This window comes from Macrobrachium rosenbergii, chromosome 43 (genome assembly GCF_040412425.1).
Source record: "Macrobrachium rosenbergii isolate ZJJX-2024 chromosome 43, ASM4041242v1, whole genome shotgun sequence".
NCBI classification, from domain to species: Eukaryota; Metazoa; Arthropoda; class Malacostraca; order Decapoda; family Palaemonidae; genus Macrobrachium; species Macrobrachium rosenbergii.
In genome coordinates, this window is record NC_089783.1 from 33,702,200 (window position 1) to 33,725,684 (window position 23,485).

Consider the following 23,485-nt stretch of genomic DNA (forward strand, 5'->3'; position numbering starts at 1 on the left):
TTTGGCGTAATCGAGTTGTCTGTACAGTGCAAAATGCTGTATGAAATTCTGAGTTACGGCCCATGAAATTCTCAGCCGCGGCCCATGAAACTCAGTCACAGCCTGGTGGTGGCTTGTGTTCTTGGCACCTATAGGGGTGCCAGACTCACAATCATGGCTAACTTGAACCTTAAATAAAATAAAAACTATTGAGGCTAGAGGGCTGCAATTTGGTATGTTTGATGATTGGAGGGTGGATGACCAACATACCAATTTGCAGCCCTCTAGCCTCAGTAGTTTTTAAGATGCAAGACAGGAAAAGTGCGGACGGACAATCAAATAGCCATCTCAATAGTCTTCTTTTACAGAAAACTAAAACCAACTTCCTTACGACGACTATTTAATAAAAATGTCCACGCTGGGATTTGCATTACGTGTTTCTTAATGAAATTCCATAAGGACTGTAATCCACTTGAGCCTCCAAGGATAACTGTAAGACTTGCTTGAGACGATTTCAAGTAAGTTTCAGTCCTGTGAAAAGTAGAGTCCATTCAACATACAGAACCAGAGGGGGAAAAAGCTCTGAATCCAACGTCACTTTGAAATATGGACCATTCATCGCACACAAACACACACACACACACACACACACACACACACACACACACACACACACACACACACTTGCAGTACTCCACGCATGCAAGCATTAAGCATGTTTTGAAAATGCAATGCCTATTTCTTCTTCCAACGCATGTTTTAGATTTTTTTATCTGTATTTTAGCACTGGTAAAGGCTAAGAGGGAGGTGTGCAACAGTGAACTACTTATTGGTCCAAATGAAATATGCCTATTATTTATTGCCCCATATAGGCCTACTTAGCATACAATAATTCCTTTTACTTTAAAAGTACACGAAAGGGCATCAGACTGTGGGTTCTACTGTATTACATAAAAGAATGACAAATTACCGACCCTAAAACAGGGTGATGTGTTAATGAATGAAATAGTGTCGAAGAACTTATTTGAAATTCAATTTTGTTCCTGAACAGAAAGCAACAAAAGTGAGCTTGTTAACTTTTTATCTCATTTCAGATATTGTAAATGAGTTTGGTCTAAGAAAGACATTTGTCATTGTCTTTCATGTCTTCGTGTTCATCGGATTAGAACCGAATAAAACCTTTCAGATTACTTGATTGGGAAAAGCAAAACAAAATAAAAGCCTCGATACAGTACTATGCACCTGAACGTGTGCTGTGACGCTTCACGCTTCACCAAACTGCCAATGCGCACGAATCATGAAAAAACCCGATTCACGATGATTTCCCATCCTTCGAGAGGAATGTCCATTGTTCTGGCGAAGTTGACTAGTTCTATTTTCTATTTTTACTCATTTCAGTTATTTACTTCAGTTCTGGATTGACCTTAACATAAAAATTAAGTAATAAATAAAAAAAAGACTAAACCTAAAATAACGCTCTAATCTATGGTGTATCACTGTATTGTGACTGGAAATAATGAGTAAAAAGCCACAATAATGTATATGAAAGACTATTTTTTCCAAAATACAAAAAGGAGGGGTTAAAAACAGGGGTAGTTTTCGACCGTTTGTACAACGGTCGACAGCTCCCCTGTTTTTAACCCCCTTTTTGTATTTAAAAAAAAAAAAACAGTCTTTCATTTACATTATTATGGCTTTTTACTCATTATTAACGCTATAATGTGAAGTGCTTTACAAACAAAGTACGATAACACATCCCCGTTGCATCACACATGGCTGCCAGACGTAGATATTCTATAATAATGTCCTTGGACCTTGGTGCGTTTGTAAAACAATCATAAATTCGTCAGCGTAGGAAGTACAACATAGCTTGGTGCTAGTCGTCAAAAGTAAAGGAAGACATATTCAGTCAGAAAGACTTAACACAAATGACAGGCTAAAGAAAGAAAAAGAAAATTGAAACACCAAAAGTTAAATTTAAATTCAGAGTTCAATCGTACTAAAAGTGCAAGGAGACGTTTAATGGCGTTCTATAATATTTTTTTATATAATATTTCTTAATTTGGTGAACTCCTCCGTGTGGTTGTTATAAGGATATAGAATTGTGGAAGTTTATTGCAAATTGTTCATCCGTAATTCATCAATCTGAATACGATATTGTCAGTGAATACTGTCTTATATACTCTCTTGAGTCACCGAGCAGGTCAACGGCTTAATTTTTAATAATAATAATAATAATAATAATATATATATATATATATATATATATATATATATATATATATATATATATATATATATATATATTTATATTTGTGTGTGTGTAAAACAACATTTTGGGCTTAATATCTGCGGATATAAAACAGGTGGCGCGTGTGTGACCAAAAATCATATATGTATAATTATTATAATCACACTTCTATTAAAGTACGTTGAATTATTTGCTAGAAAATGAATAGCATTAATAATTTCAAGATCATAATTATAATAAGAAAGTGTCTTCGTTAGTGAAACAGTTAACTTAATTATATATAAAACAAGTTAAATTGAGCTGTATGTGTTGTGAATAGAGTTGCCTAAGCGTCTTAGGCCTACATGGCTCCGGTACCGTAAAATTATGCATCGGTCTAGAATGAAACATTGTCAGTTTAACATTCAGTGCAGAAATGTCTTTCTATTTATATATATTTTGTAATTTATATTGACTTTATTTTGACTATATAATGTCTACTTCTGCGTATTCTATAGAATATGACATGGTCTGTGTTCACATAAGCCAGGCAAGATTTGACAAGGTTTTTCGAGTACATTTGAATCGGTCTAGACTCTAGAGTGAAACTGTTTATCTAAAGTCTTGCACAGAAATGTTTTTTTTTTTTTTTTTTTTTACTTTATATTGACTTTATTTTGACTTTATACTGTTCTTATTCCTTTGTATTCTATAGAATTTGACTTAGCCTATGTTCGTACAAGCCAGGAAAGATTTGACAAGAAATTTAGAGTATACTATTGTTTTTTATTTGCATTTTGCATTTGCATGCACTCTAATCCTTAGACACGCCTCTTCTCTTCTGCATCTTTTGCATAGACCATATAGTACTACGAGGAATTTTATTATTAAAAATTTAAGACTTTTTATCGTCTAAACTTATGGTAATTTTTTTTCGAGGAGCATAAGTGAAGTCATTAAATAATAAACTATAAGAGAGAAAAAGGGTTTTGGTAAAAAGTTTAGCTCTCTTTTGTGACTTTCTAGGACTAAGCTGTTAATGAGCAAATTTTGTTAATACTTGCAAACATCAATGTAATTTTGATATAAAATCTGTGATTGGCTGGTAGACTGTAGGTGTGTTACTATAAGAACTCTCTCTCTCTCTCTCTCTCTCTCTCTCTCTCTCTCTCTCTCTCTCTCTCTCTCTCTCTCTCGTTAGAATGGGGGGATAGTTGTCGTCGCCTGAAATGTTAGGCCTATATCAAAGCGAAAAAGTTCGGTGATCTGTTTCAGGGATGTAGACAATTTTTTTTCTTTCCCAACCTCTCTCTCTCTCTCTCTTTCTCTGTTGTTAGAATAGATTGCTTAGTTGTTGTCGCCTGAAATGCTAGGCCTATATCTAACTGAGAACGCTCGAGGCCTATATCTAAGTGAAAAAATTCGTTAATCTGTTTTAGGGTTGCAAACATATTTTTCATTCCCATCATTCTCTCTCCCTCTCTCTCTCTTTCTTTCTCCTCTCTACTTGAGATGTTGCTATCAGTCAAGTGTCTTCTTATCGGTCATTTGTCGAGTGAACTACAAACTTTTCTCTGCTGGCAAAAATAATAACCATAGATCTGCGCTTGCAATTAGAGTTGCGTTGAAATATAATCTATAACATTTTCAAGGATGTTCTGATGAACAGAAGAACACTTTCTCTCTCTCTCTCTCTCTCTCTCTCTCTCTCTCTCTCTCTCTCTCTCTCTCTCTCTCTCTCTCAAGCATAGTTGGCTGATGTTTGTCATCAATTCAATGGCTGTTACTCTTTCTCTTTCCATTGTGAAGTCACATTGGAATTTAACTTCTGTGTTATTGTAACCGTTGTTACTTTGAACTGATCTGAGAGAGAGAGAGAGAGAGAGAGAGAGAGAGAGAGAGAGAGAGAGAGAGAGAGAGAGAGAGAGAGAGTCCCTTCCAAGAACCACGTCCTTAGAGCTCCTGCTGCTTTAAACTTTGCACTCTCTCTCTTCTTCCATTTCTTATAGGCCTACTTTTCTCTTTTTAAAAAGCTGGCCGCTACTTCCTTATGTTTCAGTCTTTACTCAGTATTCTAATTCATTAGAATAAATTTTAAAGAGAAACTAAAATACCTGGTGTATTAGAATAAGGTCTATAAGGAAAACTGAGATATATTTACATATATGTAGTTGGGAATGTCAAATTCCCACCGGTCTACAACAAATTTGGTCTTATGAGAAATTCCTGTGGTCTAGAGTGATATTCTGGCGGGGTTTTAACTTTGTTGATTGAGTAATGATTTTCCTCTTCTATCATAACTTTTCCTCCTTCTGAAACTTGGTTTTCCGCCATCTTCCTCAGCCATTTGGTCTAGAGACCATGAGTGTTAGTCCTCATGGCTTCTTTTACTTATTTTCTACTTGTTAGGAATCTCTTGAACTATATTTCGAAGGAAGGAAGAAGGTTCCTTGTACTGAAGGATAATATGTTTTCCTGAATTGCGTCTGCTGAAAAAACGTCAGGTTCTTTGTCAATAAAATGGTAACTTTCTCACTCACTGCCATCCAAAAAGGCCTAGCATAGCCCATACTCTCTCAGCAAATAGCCCACAATCCTTGGTCTAACTCCCTCACTTACTGCCATCCTGATAGGCCAATAACTTTAGCTCTCTCAGTGAATAGCCAATCCACACTTCTTGGTTCACAATTTCGAGCTAAATCTCCTTTTCAGAGATTTCATTGGTGGTAATCCCTCAACTCAATTCGTCTCTAATCCTCTGTAATCCCAGATAATCCCTACTTGAAAGTATACGCAGAGTTCTTGCATCTTATCCTGGTATTAATTCTTAGTGATTTATCAAGGTTCTTGTGTTTTTCTAACTTTCTCTTTCTCACTTTCTATCTATCTTTTGTTCTTTCTTTTGTGGCAATTTATCAATTAATACAATTATCTTTGTGATGGACAACTGAGAGAAAAAAATATATCAAATTGTAGATGAAAATAACAACTGAAAAAATAGATTCAGCCAAAAATATGTACAAAAATAGGCCGTCATTAAGGAACAGGTTCAACCATTTAAAACAAATGAGCATGTATGTATGTATGTATGTATGTATGTATGTATGTATGTATGTATGTATGTATGTATGTATGTATGTGTATAGTTAGGCTGGTCCACGGGAGAGTTCTGTAAAGACGAAAGACATCCCGTTATCACTCATAAGGAGATAAAATAGCATAAAAGGCTTTGTGATGTCGTCGAGTTTGGCCAACCGGTTCCAATTAGTTATCGGAGGATAACGAATGTTATCGCGTGCATTATAACCACAGATCGAACGAACTCACGAACACACACCACGGTAAACAAAAACAAAAGCAAAAGGAGAAAAAGCAAACAATCTTATGTTTCTTTTGTGAAATCTGAAGCAGATGCCCACGACAAGCCACGCGTGAGATAGTTACCGTGCACGCACGATAATATTTGGTTCGGTACGATACATATGCGGTATCAGCTGTAAGTATTCTAGGGGGAATAAACCGCTACCGAAAACATGAGATGGAGAATGAGGAAATATTATTCCATACATTATTATGCATACTATTTTAAAAGAAAAAATTCACTTGTAAAATCATTTTTATATTAGACGTAAAAAAATGTTCTAATTGGGCCCTGCAATTCCTAGCACCAGCCCTGATCATAAGCACAACTTCATTAAAATAAATCAGCACCCTAGCTCAATCAGGAGAAGAATGGTGCTGATTGTAGACCTGTGCATTATTGCCATACTATGCTTGTTCCATCCCAATGTCTCATCTTAGAAGTTTGCCCAAGCGAGATAAGAGGAACTTTGAGGTATATTTGATGTACCGTAGATTTTGAATACCTGTCTTAGAATTAATGGAAACCGTCGACTAACACAAATTACTGATAATCATTCTGGAGGAAAAACATTGATTTTATGACAGATTCATGGCATAAGTAAATGTTTGGTGCACAAAATATTTGCTAAAGACTAAATGTGATATTTGACGGTTCAGACCACTGCTTCATTCTATACAAACAAACACATTCACTTTCAGTTATCTAATTCCCTTCGTCTGGTGTGGAAACGTATCTTGATTTGCCATGTCAGCAGTCTTTGCAAGCGCAACATTCCAGAGAATAACTGGAAAGCTCTGGAAGGCTGGTTCTGCCTCAGTTTCTTCTAATATTTATCTGTCAAGGTATGGAGCACTTTCTGTCAGTTTGACTGTGACTGACATATGCAATCACTAGAATTCTAATGCTGACGTTTGTCGAGACTCTCTGTCTAACACATTCAATCACTGTAGAAAAAAATAAGACTGTAAAATTGATGCATACCTACTGTTCAAAGTTATTCAGAATTTTGTATTGCTAAAGAACCACACTTTTGATGCTTACTTGCAAAGATAGCACAAGCTTACAATGTGATAAGCATATCATTCAATCCTCTAATTTAATGTACACAGCCAGCAAGTAAGGCCTTATCACTTGACTCCATCAGTACACCGAATTCTAATAAAATTATGCCTTTATTTATATAACAGGATCCTCAGTGTTCAACCATTAATATTCTGCCTTTACCTTTGGACAGACGGAAGAGTACAGACAACACCAAGTGGTTGTGGAGAGCCAGTGATGGGACCAAGGAGGTACACAGAGCCAATGATAACGGTTATGGAGTGGGGTGCTACTGCGTCTCTTTTAACAGCACCAAACTACTGAGTCAGGACTTATTCAGAGAGGCTGTTGAATGCCTTCACAGGTTGGTGGTCCATTTCCAAAAAAGCCTTTAATTTTTACATTTCAGAGGCTCTCAGGGACTGAAGGAAGGTGACAGATCACCACAGTTGGTTGTGGAAGGTACCGTGGAAAGAATATCCGTGGGCAGGCTCAGTGCATGATTGAAAGGCAACCTCCTGATGAGCCTATAGACTCTGGAGATTGAAGATTAATGATTAGACTGAGATGGAACCAAACAGTAAAGTGTAGATGAGGATGTGGTGCGGCAGATAATGGAACACCGTTAGGCTTAAGACCTGACAATTAGTGAGCACTGTATCTGTACGTATATAACAGTTAGCTACCATAATCTGTAGTTGCCACATTACACTTGAAGATTCCTGGCCAGTTTGACTTAGTTGTAGAGTTGCTTAGGGTTTTTATGACGTGGGTTGTTAGATTAATATTTTTTTTGTCTCTTCCTATTAATTCTTTTACACAAGTGAAGAGACTTAGTTGGGCATGACTGCTCAAGCAAACTTGGTCACTGTGGAAAAATTATGTATTTTACATCTCTTTGTAACACAGATAAACCTCTTTATAAAGACGTAGACTGAATTGTCAAGAAAAAACAGAGAGTGCAGAGGAAGGTCCATTCTGGAAATGAATTGCATTGATTTTATGTCGACAATAATTTATTAAGTATTTAAAGAATACCTATCCTTCCACAATTATCTATTAACAAACTCCAAATACTGATAAGAGCAGCGTGAGTGATAATGAGATTATATGAATGATAATGATAATCATGATGACATTCCTCTATGATGAATAAAGTATAACAGTCACCCACGATATGTTTATTTCACTTAGGAAGATTCCATGGCTTGGTGTATGCCTCCTGCCCTACAAAGGAGAGCTATGGTATTGTCAGCCAACGAACTTGGAGTTAGATTTCCAGGTAAGTAGGACTAACAGTTTCATTTGCCCTTCTAATAATTATCTTTAAACTTTTCTTCTGTTTTATTTTACTCACGTTCTAATCTTGAAAATTTTCATGTTCTAGGTTCTGGAAGATGGAGACGTGGCCGACGTTTTAAGTCAGGTGATAAAGAATGATTTTAAAGATCCTGGACTTACTCAAGGAAAATTCAGGGTTATTCATCGCAAGCCAAATGCACCTTGCCTCATTCCAGAGGTCAAGAAACACTTTCCCCACCAATATGATTTTTTCATCTCAGGGCACATGGGAATATGTGATGGCATGAGTTTAGCTTATGTCATAAAATGGATGGCTGTTATACTGGACGACTTAGCTGCTGGAAGATCTGTCAGCGACGGGGAGATTGTTCCCATCACCAACAACGATGAAGTTTCTGTGCTGCTCACCCAGATTAAGGACAGTCTGGCACATGACAAGCACCTCACTGAAGCCATTTTGAGAACTAAACCCAAGCCCGATGAAGTCCCACTTTTCTTCCAGGCGTTTCCAAGGCCAGCTGAAGCAGAACCCTGTACCAAGAACATCCGGAGGGTGATGGAGTCTAAATTTCTTGACCAACTTCTTCAGAGGTGTAAGATGGAAAAGGTGACAGTTAACAGCGCCCTGATGGCTGCTCTGAACATAGCCATTGTTAACCTCATGGAGGGGAAAGGAATTAATGGAGATATTTGTGAGGTATCTTGCAATCTGTACACAGATTACCGTCGGTACATGAGACCAACTGACACATTTCACCTAGGACCTTTCAGATCTTCCATGTCCTACACCTCGGCGGTAGATGATTCTTGCAGAAAGCACTTCTGGGACTATTCCAGAAGAGTTGATGGAGACGTGCACTCCTCCCTGAATGACAAGTTGACGATGAAGCAATATGTCGCCCAAGAAATGGTCGAAAATGCTGACCAAATATCTTACGACTACGTAACTACGGTAAGACCAGCACTCCACGATTACAGTCTGACAAATCTCGGGGACTTTACTCCCCTACTCCATAACAATGGAGATCACGTTCAGATAACGGCAGTGGATGCGATGGCATGTATACATAATTCCCTCAACAGCAGTTTACATGCTGTGGTGACTTTTCGAGGGAGAATGACTTATAATGTATCCTATGCCACTGACTACTTCACAGAGACGACGGTGAATAAGCTACTGGACGAATTGTTTTCAGTTCTACAAAAGTCTATGTCCAGTGAGGGGTGGTGATGGTCGTGTGTTTGATTTCTGAGGTGAAAATGACAGGTTTCCTTCCTGCACTGCCAAAAAACTTTGGGAATCTCTTTCTATTTCCTTTTTCCCTGATTGACTGGACCTTCCTTTCCTGAAGAAGCACCTCATTCTGTTCTTTTTGGGCTGAATCCTATATTTTTCCATGTTTTGTCAAAGACCTTGGGTATGTAGTCTATAGACGCTGGACTACTCATCCACTGGCTTCTACAGGAAAAGATGGTTCTACATAAAAAATGTTTTTATATTTTAATCTAAATGTGATTGAATCCCCCTTTTCATTCCGTCTGTATTCTGTAATCATTAATATATGTGTAATAAGAAGAAAATAAGCAAAATAGGAGTTTTACAGTTCCAATAAAAGTCCTCTTGTCCTGGAAAAGGTCTAACCCAAGTTACCAATGCTATCTGACTAACCCATAAGTTAAATATACCTTAGTTTAACCAGACCACTGAGCTGATAAACAGCTCTCCTAGGGCTGGCTCGAAGGATTAGACTTATTTTACGTGGCTAAGAACCAGTTGGTTACCTAGCAGCGGGACCTATAGCTTATTGTAGAATCCGAACCACATTATACCTAAATGAATTTCTATTACCAGAAATAAATTCCTCTAATTCTTCATTGGCCGGTGACTAACCCACAGTCTAGACCAGAACAAGTATGCAAACTACATGTGATAAGTTTTCTTGAGGTCATATATCTAGTATTCTCTTACCAAAACACTGTTTGTGATTAGACTGACTATGATCTACAGAATCAAAATGTAACTTTAAACAGCCATAAAGGAATAAATAATTTAATGTAAGGATAATGTCTCACTAACCTCATCTGTGCCTATGTTGGAGCAAGAAAGCCTTGTCAGTTTCTTGTTCCTCGTGAAATGCATGAAATCGTATTGCCAGATGTATGACAGCATAAACATCCTCAGTGGCAGGCCTTGAATTCGTCGATGCTTTGCCATTTTTCAAGTTCTTTGCTGTAGGGTGCTCTGAAATTGTTGATCTTTTATGCCCCTGAAGCTTTTTGGGTGGAGTAAGTCTAACTAATAATTTTTTTCAGGTAGTATCTCGTACTATGCATCATTCCTGTTCCGTTTGTTATCATAGTGTTTAGATTCAACTTTCCCAGAGTAAGGGTGTTCTTGTGTAAGTCAAAAGTTCAAGCGAAGATGTAACGCTTTACTACCTTAAAACAATTTTTCTTGTATTTTAACAATTCACTTACTTCTTTTTTTTTTTATCTAGGTATTTATCTATTAACTTGTTAAACTTTTTTTCAATTACTGATCTCTTCTTCCTTCAATTTCTATCACCTTCTGCTACTTCTTTCAAATGAACACCATAATATTCTTTGGAAGCTTCATGAATTACAAGTCAATGGCCCCTGTGGTAGGCTTGTTCCATATGAATAGGGTTTATGCTGTGAATAATAATAATAATAATAATAATAATAATAATAATAATAATAATAATAATAATAATAATAATATTGAACTCCCTCCAGAATTTGTCACAACTTGGTGTTGATAACACTGGGTAGACAAGACCTGTGTACACTACAGAAGTTGCTAAGCTTCTGAGGTGCTACCAGATGAACCATGGCCACGCGGTGGCCATGGATGAACCCACATACCTGATGATCTTATGATATCCTAAGTATATAAGATGGAAGCCGGTACCTGGTGTTATTAGGTTCACACTAAGGTCATCTGACCATAAGGCGCTGCCAACTGTTGGCAAGAAGATGATAAGTCCCATATATCGCCCCTGTTTTGACGAACTGGCTCAAGTAGCCTATTTTTTTTTTTAAGTTTTTAAGTTTTCCAGCCAAAGTGACTCAGTTTTTGATACTCTACTGTATAGCATATAACAACACCAGTTGTCTGTGTTGTCACATTTTCAAACCAAATGTCCTCAAAAGATGAGCTGATTAGAAGCTCTGAATAATATAAAAATCTTAGAAACCCATTTCCTCAGAAAAATGAAAAAATGGCCTACGCCAGTTTGTCAAACTAAGGATGTTATATTCGGAATTACTTGCAATATTAATCTCAAATATAACAATAGCATACACGCTACTTTAACTAGTTCGCTTTCAGAGTAAGGTAAACGTGTCTTGGCAAATTTACATGAGGATTTAATTACCACTGCATTATATAATTTCTTAATTTTATATAGAACAAATATTGGAAGTTACAGTATAATGACATCTGTCGTTGACATATTCATTCATTTAGGGCAATGTCAACTGACAACGAATTCATGAGCTCTATCATTTACAAGCTAGGCCTATGATTTTTGCTAAAATCTTACGTTATACGAATTAAAATTATGAAATCAGTAAAACCCGTTCCTCTCAAAACTTTATGTCACTGTGGCTGTAGAATAACCAAATTGAATATACAAGCACATCAAGCATTTTCACATGCAAAAATTGCAATCTGTATTGCAAAGTCAGATCACAAAAATAATATTAAGGACTGTTTTGAATAGAATAAGAAATAAGATACTATCAGAGATTGGCAATGAACAGTGTGGTTTTATGAGAGATAAAGGGACAAGAAATGCAATTTTTATTTTGAGAATGTTGATGGAGAGAGCAATGGAGGTGAAAAAGGATCTATAATATATGTTTCTTTTGTTGACTATGAAAAGGCTTTTGATCGGGTTAGACATGTAGACCTTATAAGGATACTGGAACAGATAAATATCGATGGGAAAGATCTAAGATTGATAAAGAATTTATATTGGAATCAAGAGGCATCAGTGAAAGTAGAAAACGATGAATCAGAGACTCGGCACATCAAGAGAGGTATAAGACAGGGTTGTGTGTTATCACCTGATCTCTTCAATTTATATGGTGAAATGATAATGAGAGATCTCAATATAATAATATCAGACATGCTGATGATACAGCACTTGTTGCAGACTCTCATGATAAACTTCAAGCTTTAATCAGTACTTTACACCAGTCAAGCAGAGAAAGAGTTCTGTCAATAAATATTAAGAAAACCGAAGTTATGGTTATCATCAAAGATGAAATCCCCCTAAGAACAGATATAAGAATTAATGCTGAAACAGTTAAACAAACCGATAGTTTTAATTATTTAGGATGCGCTGTCACAAGTGATGGAAAATGCGAAAAAGAGATCAGGAAGAGAATATCCATGGCAAAAGATGCATTTGGTAAGATCAAGAAATTAGTCACCAACTCGAAAGTATCTATGAATCTAAGGAGGAGGTTTGTGAAATGTTTTGTTTGGTCTGTATCGTTGTATGACTGTGAAACTTGGACCTTGAGGAAGGCAGACGAGGAGAGGTTACAGGCTGCAGAAATGTGGTTTTGGAGAAGGATGCTGAAAATATCATGAACAGAAAGGAAAACTAATGAGGAGGTATTAGTGAGAGCAGGCATTGAGAGAGAACTTTTGGCTTCAGTGAGAGGTAGACAAATGAGGTTTGTGGGTCACATAGTGAGAAGACAAGAACTAGAACATCTCTCTCTCACTGGTAAAATCAATGGAAGTAGGCCGAGAGGAAGACCTAGACAAAAATATATGGATGGGTTGGTGAGAATGACTGGAGGAAGAATGTCTGCAGTTCAGTTGCTGCAGAGAGCCGGAAATAGAGAGGAGTGGCGAGCCATGATTGCCGACGTCCTTGGAGATATGGCACTTGGATGATGATGATGATTGCAAAGTTGTGAATTTCATCGCTGAAAAATAATTTGCTACCAAATGGTAGTATATTTCATACAATCTTTAAGAAAATATACAATTAAAACTAGCAAAATAAGAATACTCAATAGTATTATGAAAGAGAATAAATGTGGATTTTGCTGAGGGCAAGTTAAAAATAATTTAGAATAGGTAACTGATGGCGGGTTAGCGCTGGAGCCAGTTTAGTAAAAAGTGAGTTTACACCACGTCTAGTTTTTTCTAGATCTTGGTTTGCACATGAATCAACGGCCAGCATCATGCAGCAAAAGCTGATAAACATCCCAACGCATCCACAAATTAAAAAGAATAATATTAACATTTATTCTGATATATATTTGTGTGTGAGGCTTATATAATAGAATAGTAAAAAAATTTCATAACTTATTAGGTTTTGACTAGCATATAATTTTTAAGTTAAAAGTGTGGAAATTTTTACGTGTGGATTCCACACTACATGCCTGATCACAATGTGGACAACTAACCCGTATTAGTGACGTCATTTCCACACTTCGACAGCACTGCTGTAACAGTGAGTGATTATTCCCTTAACCGCCGAAGCATTCAAATTTTGAAAAAATCCGATTCGCGATGATTTTCCATCCTTCGGGAGGGAAGTCCAGTGTTCTTCCGGAGTTGACGAGTTCTATTTTCTATTTCTACTCAATTTAATCGTCATTTCAGCTCTGGATTGACCTTAACATAAAAAGAAAGCAATAAAAAAAGTAAACTTAAATAACGCTTTAATGTGGAGTGCTTTGCAAACCAAGTACGATAGCACATCCCCGTCGAGTCACGCATGTCTGCCAGACGTAGATATTCTATAATGCTGTCCTTGGAGCGTTTGTAATGCAGTCATAAATTCTTCTGTGTTGAAGTAAAACGTAACCTGGTGCTATTCATCAAAATCAGAGGGCGACATCTTCAGGCAGAAAGACTAACACAAGTGACAGGCTAAAGAAAAAAAAAAGAAAATTGAAAAAAATAAGTTAGACAAAATCAGAATTCACTCGTACTAAAAAGCTCAAGGAGTACGTGAACTCCTCTGTGTGGTTGTTATAAGTATATAGCATTGCAGAAGTTTATTGCGAATTGTTCATTCGTAATTCATCAATTTGAATATGACTGTGTCAGTGAATACTGTCTTATACTCTCTCTTGAGTCACCGAACAGGACAACTGCTTAATTTTGAATAATATATATATATATATATATATATATATATATATATATATATATATATATATATATATATATATATATATATATATATATATATATCAGAGGCGTTGTGATGGGGGCTGGGGAGAACATACGTCCCCGGGCGCGGCATTGAGGGGGCGCCAAGTTGAAGTTGGGAAAGTGTCTATTTTGGGGGAAATGGAGTAATGAAACCAGTAACTTAGAATCTTTAAGTTATTATGAGTTTTCAGTATATATTTTATATTTAATGAAGATTGACTTCATTTAATGTTCATTATATATAAATGTAATCATTATGTGCTAATTATTATACTATCAAATTTTATTACGTACTTATAAAATAAGTGGTTCAGTGACTGCGAGTCAGTGCAAAGATATTGGATAGTTACCCCCATCAATATAGTGTTTCGTTTTCTTTCAGGAGCATTTTTTGTGCATAACGAACTGCAGACTACAATTATTTCTGCATTTTCATAAAGCTGAGGCTGATGTTATTATCAGTACATAAAGTATTTTATTTATTTATCTTTTGCAACGAAAAATATAGTAAGAAATTTTAATTTATGCAACTTTTTTCATTCTCGAATGAAAAAGACGTCAGTCGCAACGACATTGTCAAGTTGTCAATACAACTTCACAATTTTATAATCCCCGTGAGAACCAAGGTATGAAAAAGTTAGCACAGACGGTAGCCACAAAGCCCAGGCTCCAGAGGTAGACTAATTCAATTTTACTAATACTAGACTAGGAAGAGATTGCTAGTTTGTCTTAAGCGGCTATTGCAAGGGTAAGTTTTGCGTGAGCGCAGCGCCTGGTATTCCATCATCTCAGCATGCTCAGGCTAGCATAAGTAAAGTATACCTTAGTTTTACCAGACCACTGAGCTGATTAACAGCTCTCCTAGGGCTGGCCCGAAGGATTAGACTTATTTTACGTGGCTAAGAACCAATTGGTTACTTAAACTAGATATACTGCTTAAACAAAGTCTCCACAATTTTCCATGAATATATACATGTATAAACATAACGAAAGAAAAAGTGAGTTAATTTGATTTCCTTTATATGCATACAGTACTGATAAAACTTAGTACACCGTAATAGAATTAAAAAAAGAAAGACATTTTTGTATGTTTTAATTTTTCAGAGATCATAAGATATGTAGAGATAAACTATGAAGAAAAAACAGTTTGCGTGAAAGAAAGTTTGGTAATTCTAAGTATTAGCTCTGCGCCTGTTTTTATCTTGGAAACTGGTTTTTTCTACACTTTTAGGGCTTCTGATACAGGCGGTGCATTTGTTTGTTTTCTGCCAAATGGAATGTCCCTTCGTCGTGTTTAGTACTGGCTCGGGGGTATTGGGTTCCCATACGTTAAGAAGTTGTTGCATTTGCCGGACGGGATATGAACCGTTCCAAACAGACGTATCCGTTCTCTGCTTGGTGAAGATCGCGTATGGAAACCCCTTGTTGGATGGACTTCAGGGGTTAATTACAGGTTAATTACATTCGTGCGACAAAAAATGAAGGTAAATCCATAATTAGCAACCAAAAAACGGTAGAAAAAGTCAAGTTAGAAGGAAATCGCCTCCGCGGAGCTACTACTTGGATCCTCCGAAAGTTCCCTTGGATTTATTCAAGTACACCAAAAGGATGCGGCAAGTACGGTAAATGTAGTAATGCAGCAGCTGGAGAAAGATCACGACAAAAGTTCGTACATGTGTAAATATAACCACACTTCTGTATAAAGTATTTTCAATTATATTTGCTAGAAAATGAATGCTGTTATTAATTTCAGGGTCATAATTATAATAAGAATGATCCTTCGCTACTAAAACAGTAAACTGAATTAAATATAGGACGTGTTAAATTCAGCTGTATGTGTTGTGAATAGAGTTGCCTAAGCTAGGCCTATATAGTTCCGGTACTGTAGCATCGGTCTAGAATGAAACATTGTAAATTTAATATCCGGTGCAGAAATGTCTTTTTATTTACATTTCTTTTCTTTGTATTGACTTTATTTCGACTTTATATTATCTACTTCTGCGTATTCTATTGAATAAGACTTGGTCTATGTTCGCATAAGCCAGGCAAGATTTGACAAGGAATTTCGAGCACATTTGAATCGGTCTGGAGTGAAGATCTTGTACAGAAATGTATATATTTTTTTTTTTTTTACTTTATATTGACTTCATTTTGACTTCATACTATTCTTACTTCTGTGTATTCTGTAGAATATGAGTTGGAGTATGTTAGCGTAAGCCAGGCAAGATTTGACAAGGTATTTGGAGTAAACTATTATTTTTTAATTGCATTTTGCATCTGCGTAAACCCTAATCCTTTGACACGTCTCTTCTCGTCCAAAACTCTTGCATAGACCATATAGAATTTTATTATTAAGAATTTAAGATTGTTTATCGTTTAAACTTATGGTAAATTTTTTTTTTCGCGGAGCATAGGTGAAGTCATTATTAAAAAATAAACTATAAGAGAGAAAAAAGGTTTTTGGTACAAAGTTTAGCTCTCTTTTGTGACTTTCTAGGACTAAGCTGTTAATGAGCAAATTTTGTTACAACTTGCAATCATCAATGTAATTTTAATATAAAATAAAACCTGCTATTGGCTGGTAGACTGTGGGTGTGTTACTTATAAGTCATCTCTCTCTCTTTCTCCCTCTCGTTAGAACTGGGGCCATAGTTTTCGTCGCCTGAAATGCTAGGCCTATATCAAAGCGAGAAAGTTCGGTGATCTGTTTCGGGGATGTAGACGCTTTTTTTCTTTCCCAAGCCCCCCCTCTCTCTCTCTCTCTCTCTTGTTAGAATAGATTGCATAGTTGTTGTCGCCTGAAATGCTAGGCCTATATCTAACTGAGAACGCTCTAGGCCTGTATCTAAGTGAGAAAGTTCGTTAATCTGTTTTAGGGTTGTAAATTTTTCAGTTCCTCACCTCTCTCTCTCTCTCTCTCTCTCTACTTGAGATGTTGCTATCAGTCAAGTGTCTTCTTATCGATCATTCGTCGAGTGAACTGCAGACTTTTCTCTGGTTACAAAAATAATAAGCTTAGATCTGCTCTTGCAATTAGTTACTTTGAAGCATAACCAATAACATTTTCAAGGATGTTCTGATGAACAGAAGAACACCTCTCTCTCTCTCTCAAGCATAGTTGGCTGATGTTTGTCATCAATTCAATGGCTGTTATTCTTTCTCTTTCCATTGTGAAGTCACCTTGGAATTTAACTTCCGTGTTGTTGTGACCATTGTTACTTTGAACTGATCTGAGAGAGAGAGAGAGAGAGAGAGAGAGAGAGAGAGAGAGAGAGAGAGAGAGAGAGAGATCTCTTCCAAGAACCACGTCCTCAGAGCTCCTGCTGCATTAAACTTTGCATTCTCTCTCGTCTTCTATTTCTTATAGGCCTACTTTTCTCTTTTTAAAAAGCTGGCCACTACTTCCTAATGTTTCAGTCTTTACTCAATATTCCAATTTATTAGAATAAATTCGTAAAAGAAACTAAAATATCTGATGTATTAGAATAAAATCTATAAAGAAAACTGATATATTTACAGATATGTAGTTGGGAATGTCAAATTCCCACGGGTCTACAACAAATTTGGTCTTGTGAGAAGTCCCTGTGATCTAGAGTGATATTCTGGCGGGGTTTTAACTTTGTTGATTGAGTAATGATTTTCTTCTTCTATCATAACTTTTCCTCCTTCTGACACTTGGTTTTCCGCCATCTTCCTCAGCCATTTGGTCTAGAGACCGTGAGTGTTAGTCCTCATGGCTTCTTTTACTTATTTTCTACTTGTAAGGAATCGCTTGAACTATATTTCGAAGGAAGGAAAAAAGTTCCTTGTATTAAAGGGTAATATGTTGTCCTGAATTGCGTCTGCTGCAAAAAACTTTCTCACTCACTGCCACTCCAAAAGGCCTAGTATAGCCCATAGTTTCACAGTGAATATCCAGCCCACACCCCTTGGTTCACAATATCGAGCTAAATCTTCCCTTCAGATATTTCTGTGGTGGTAATCCCTCAGCTCGATGCGTCTCTAATCCGCCGTAATCCCAGATAATCCCTACTTGAAAGTATACGCAGAGTTCTTGCATCTCATCCTGGTATTAATTCTTAGTGATTTATCAAGGTTCTTGTGTTTTTCTAACTTTCTCTTTCTAACTGTCTTTCGTTCTTTCTTTTCTGGCAGTTCATCAGTTATTACAGATATCTTTGTGATGGATAACTGATAGAAAAAAACATATTAAACTGTAGATGAAAATAACAACTGAAAAAACAGTTTCAGCAAAAAATATGTACAAAAATAGGCCGTCATTAAGAAACAGGTTCATCTAAAACAAGTGAGCATGTATGAATGTATGTATGTATTATTGTGTATATATGTGTATAGTGAGGCTGGTCCACGGGAGAGCTCTGTAAAGACGAGAGACATCCCCTTATCACTAATAAGGAGATAAGATAACATAAAAGGCTTGGTGATGTCGTCGAGTTTGGCTAACCGGTTCCACATTAGTTATCGGAGGATAACGAATGTTATCGCGTGTACTATAACCGCAGATCGAACGAACGCACGGACACACACCACGGTAAACAAAAACAAAAGCAAAACAAGAAAACGCAAACAATCTTATGTTTCTTTTGTGAAATCTGAAGCAGATGCCCACGACAAGCCACGCGTGAGATAGCTACCGTGCACGTACGATAATATTTGGTTCAGTACGATACATATGCGGTATCAGCTGTAAGTATTCTATGGGGAATAAACCGCTACCGAAAACATGATATGGAGAATGAGGAAATATTATTCCTCACATTATTATGCATACTATATTAACAGAAAATTTTCACTTGTAAAATAATTTTTATATTAAACGTAAAAAATGCTCTAATTCGGCCCTCCAATTCCGAGTAACGGCCCTGATCATAAGCACAAATTTGCTTCATTAAAATAAATCAGCACCCTAGCTCAGTTAGGAGAAGAGTGGTGCTGATTGTAGACCTGTGCATTATTGCCATACTGTGCTTGTTCCATCCAAATATCTCATTTTAGAAGTTTGCCTAAGTGAGATAAGAGGAACTTTGAGGTATATTTGATGTACGTAGATTTTGAGTACCTGTCTTAGAATTAATGGCAACAGTCGAATAACACAAGTTACTGATAATCATTCTGAAAAAAAAAAAGATTTTATGACAGATTCATGGCATAAATAAATGTTTGGTGCACAAAGTATTTGCTAATGACTAAATGTGATATTTGACGGTTCAGACCACTGCTTCATTCTATACAAACAAACACATTCACTTTCAGTTATCTAATTCCCTTCGTCTGCTGTGGAAACGTATCTTGATTTGACATGTCAGCAGTTTTTGCAAGCACAACATTCCAGAGAATAACTGGAAAGCTCTGGAAGGCTGGTTCTGCCTCAGTTTCTTCTAATATTTATCTGTCAAGGTATGGAGCACTTTCTGTCAGTTTGACTGTGACTGACATATGTAATCACTAGAATTCTAATGCTGGCGTTTGTCGAGACTCTGTCCAACGCATTCAATCACTGTAGAAAAAATGACTGTAAAATTGATGCATACCTACCATTCAAAGTTATTCAGAATTTTGTATTGCTAAAGAACCACACTTTTGATGTTTACTTGCAAAGATAGCACAAGCTTACAATGTGATAAGCATATCATTCAATCCTCTAATTTAATGTACACAGCCAGCAAGTAAGGCCTTATCACTTGACTCCATCAGTACACCAAATTCTAATAAAATTATGCCTTTAATTAAATAACAGTGGCAGGATCCTCAGTGTTCAAATATTGATATTCTGCCTTTACCTTTGGACAGACGGGAGAGTACAGACAACACCAAGTGGTTGTGGAGAGCCAGTGATGGGACCAAGGAGGTACACAGGGCCAATGATAAGGGTTATGGAGTGGGGTGCTACAGCATCACTTTTAACAGCACTAAACCACTGAGTCAGGACTTATTCAGAGAGGCTGCTGAATGCCTTCACAGGTTGGTGGTCCATTTCCAAAACCTTTGATTTTTACATTTCAGAGGCTCTTAGAAACTGAAGGAAGATGACAGATCGCCACAGCTGGTTGTGGAAGGTACAGTGGAAAGAATACCCGTGGGTAGACTCAGTGGATGATTGAAAGGCAACCTCCTGAAGAACCTATAGACTCTGGAGACTGAAGATTGATGATTAGACTGAGATGGAACCAAACAGTAAAGTATGGGGGATGATCTGGGGCGACAGATATGAACACAGTTAGGCTTAAGACCTGACAGTTAGTGAGCATCGTGTCCATATGTGTAAAACAGTTACCTATCATAATCTGTAGTTGCCACATTACACTTGAAGATTCCTGACCAGTTCGACTCAAGTGTAGAGTTGCTTAGTGTTTTTATGACTTGTATTGTTAGATTAATATTTTTTTGTCTTTTCCTATTAATTCTTCTATAACTGTGAAGAGACTACTCAAGCAAACTTGGTCGCAGTGAAAAATTATGTATCTCTTTGTTACATAGATAAACTTTTTTTTTTTTTTTATAAAGACGTAGACTGAATTGTCATGACAAAACAGAGTGCAGAGGAAGGTCCATTCTGGAAATTAACTCATTGACTTTATGTCTACAATAATTTATTAGCTATCTAAAGAATACCTATCCTTCCACAATTATCTGTTAACACACACACACACACACACACCAAATACTGAGGAGAGAAGTGTGAAAAATAATGAGCGTATATGAATGATAACGATAATCATGATGACATTCCTCTAAGATGAATAAAGTAAGACAGTCACCCGTGTTATGTTTATATCACTTAGGAAGATTCCATGGCTTGGTGTGTGCCTCCTGCCCTACAAAGGAGAGCTATGGTATTGTCAGCCTCCAAACTTGGAGTTGGACTTCCAGGTAAGTAGGACTAACTGTTTCATTTGACCTTCTAATAATTATCTTCATATTTTTCTTCTGTCTTATTTTACTCACGTTCTAATCTTGAAAATTTCCGTGTTCTAGGTTCTGGAAGATGGAGACGTGGCCGACGTTTTAAGCCAGATGACAAAGAATGGTTTTAAAGATCCTGGACTTACTCAAGGAAAATACAGGGTTATTCGTCGCAAGCCAAATGCACCTTGCCTCATTCCAGAGGTCAAGAAACACTTTCCCCACCAATATGATTTTGTCGCCTCAGGGCACATGGGAATATGTGATGGCGCGAGTTTATCTTACGTCATGAAATGGATCGCTGTGATACTGGACGGCTTAGCTGCTGGAAGATCTGTCAGCGACGAGGAGATTGTTCCCATTACCAACAACGATGAAATTTCTGTGCAGCTTACCCAGATTAAGGACAGTCTGGCACATGACAAGCACCTCACTGAAGCCATTTTGAAAACTCGACCCAAGCCCGATGAAGTCCCACTTTTCTTCCAGGCGTTTCCAAGGCCGGTTGAAGCAGAACCCTGTACCAAGAACATCCAGAGGGTGATGGAGTCCAAATTTCTTGACCAGCTTCTTCAGAGGTGTAAGATGGAAAAGGTGACAGTTAACAGCGCCCTGATGGCTGCTCTGAACATAGCCATTGTAAACCTTGTGGAGAAGAAGGGGATTAATCGAGATGTTTATGAGGTATCTTGTAATCTGTACACAGATTACCGTCGGTACATGAGACCAACTGACACATTTCATCTGGGGCCTTTCAGGTCTTCCATGTCTTACATCTCAGTGGTAGATGATTTTTGCAGAAAGCACTTCTGGGACTATTCCAGAAGAGTTGATGAAGACGTGCGCTTCGCCCTGAACGACAAGTTGATGATGAAGCAATATCTCGCCCAAGAAATGGTCGAAAAAATTGACCAAATTTCTTATGACTACATAACTACGGTTAGACCAGCACTCCACGATTACAGTCTGACAAATCACGGGGACTTTACTCCCCTACTCCATAACAATGGCGACCATGTTCAGATAACGGCAGTGGATTCGATTTCATGTGTACATAATTCCATGAACAGCAGTTTACATGCTGTGGTGACTTTTCGAGGGAGAACGACTTATAATGTATCCTATGACGCTAACTACTTCACAGAGACTACTGTGAACAAGGTACTGGACGAATTGTTTTCAGTTCTACAGAAGTCCATTTCCAGTGATGGGTGGTGATGGTTGTGTGTTTGATTTCTGAGGTGAAAATTACAGGTTTCCTTCCTGCAATGCCAAAAACTTTGGGAATCTCTTTCTATTTCCTTTTTCCCTGATTGACTGGACCTTCCATTCCTGAAGAATCACCTCATTCTGTTCTTTTTGGGCTGAATCCTATACTTTTCCATGTCTTGTCGATGACCTTGGCTGCGTAGCCTGTAGATGCTGGGCCGCTGGTCCATTGTTTTCTGTATAAAACAAGTAAAAAATGCGGCGCAATCGGGTTTTCTGTACAGCCGCTACAGCGCATGATCAAGGCCACCGAAAATAGATGTATCTTTCGGTGGTCTCGGTATAATGCTGTATGAGCCGCGGCCCATGAAACTTAACCACGGCTCGGTGGTGGCCTATCCTATATCGTTGCTAGAAGCACATGTATGGCTAACTTTAACCTTAAATAAAATAAAAACTACTGAAGCTAGAGGGCTGCAATTTGGTATGTTTGATGATCGGAGGGTGGATGATCAACATACCAATTTGTAGTCCTCTAGTCTCAGTAGTTTTTAAGATCTGAGGCGGACAGCAAAAGTGTGGACAGAAAAAAGTGCGGACGGACTGACACAGCCGGCTCAGTAGTTTTCTTTTTAGAAAACTAACAACGGTTCTACATTAAAAGACGGTTTTACTTTTTAATCTAAATATATTTGCATCTTTTTCATTCCGTCTGTATTCTGTAGTTATTGATATATACTGTACGTAATATGTAGAAAATATGCAAAACAGGAGTCTTACAGTTCCAGTAAAAGTCCTCTTGTCCTGGACAAGGTCTAACCCAAATTACAAATGCTGTCTGACTAACCCATACTCTAGGCCAGAGCAAGTATATAAAATACGTGTGGTAATACTTCTAGAAGTTATATATACAGTATTCACTTACCAAAGCACTGTTTTATGATTAGACTGACTATGTTCTTTAAAATCAAAATGTAATTTCATTCATAAAGGAATAAATCGATTTAGTGTGCAGATAATGTCTCACTAGCCTCATCTGTACCTGTGTTGGAGCAAGAAAGTCTTGTCAGTTCCTGGCTCCTCATGAAATGCACCAAATAATATTGCCAAAGTATGCCAGGATGAATATACTCAGTGGTAGACCTTGAATTCTTCGATGCTTTGCCATTTTTCAAGTTCTTTGCTGTAGGGTGTCCTGAATTTGTTGATCTTTCATGCCCCTGAA

General features: G+C 37.2%; 2 protein-coding genes across 6 annotated transcripts; both read left to right on the forward strand.

The window, feature by feature from the left end:
- The first annotated feature begins 1,808 nt into the window (after positions 1–1,808).
- LOC136828780 (uncharacterized) lies at positions 1,809–9,972 on the forward strand. The gene is made up of 5 exons (XM_067087003.1): positions 1,809–1,868; positions 6,272–6,415; positions 6,808–6,978; positions 7,809–7,896; positions 8,002–9,972. Exons 2-5 carry the CDS (start codon positions 6,318–6,320, stop codon positions 9,145–9,147), a joined length of 1,503 nt encoding a protein of 500 aa, XP_066943104.1. The 5' UTR covers positions 1,809–1,868; positions 6,272–6,317; the 3' UTR covers positions 9,148–9,972.
- Positions 9,973–13,710: 3,738 nt separating this feature from the next.
- Positions 13,711–23,274, forward strand: LOC136828781 (uncharacterized). 5 transcript variants are annotated; one of them, XM_067087004.1, is made up of 5 exons: positions 13,711–13,916; positions 19,402–19,545; positions 19,939–20,109; positions 20,931–21,018; positions 21,124–23,274. In XM_067087004.1, exons 2-5 carry the CDS (start codon positions 19,448–19,450, stop codon positions 22,267–22,269), a joined length of 1,503 nt encoding a protein of 500 aa, XP_066943105.1. In that variant the 5' UTR covers positions 13,711–13,916; positions 19,402–19,447; the 3' UTR covers positions 22,270–23,274. The 5 variants fall into 5 exon arrangements, with proteins under 5 accessions (XP_066943105.1, XP_066943109.1, XP_066943106.1 ...); XM_067087008.1 differs by having other exon boundaries at positions 13,713–13,762; XM_067087005.1 differs by having other exon boundaries at positions 13,737–13,947.
- The last annotated feature ends 211 nt before the right edge of the window (positions 23,275–23,485 follow it).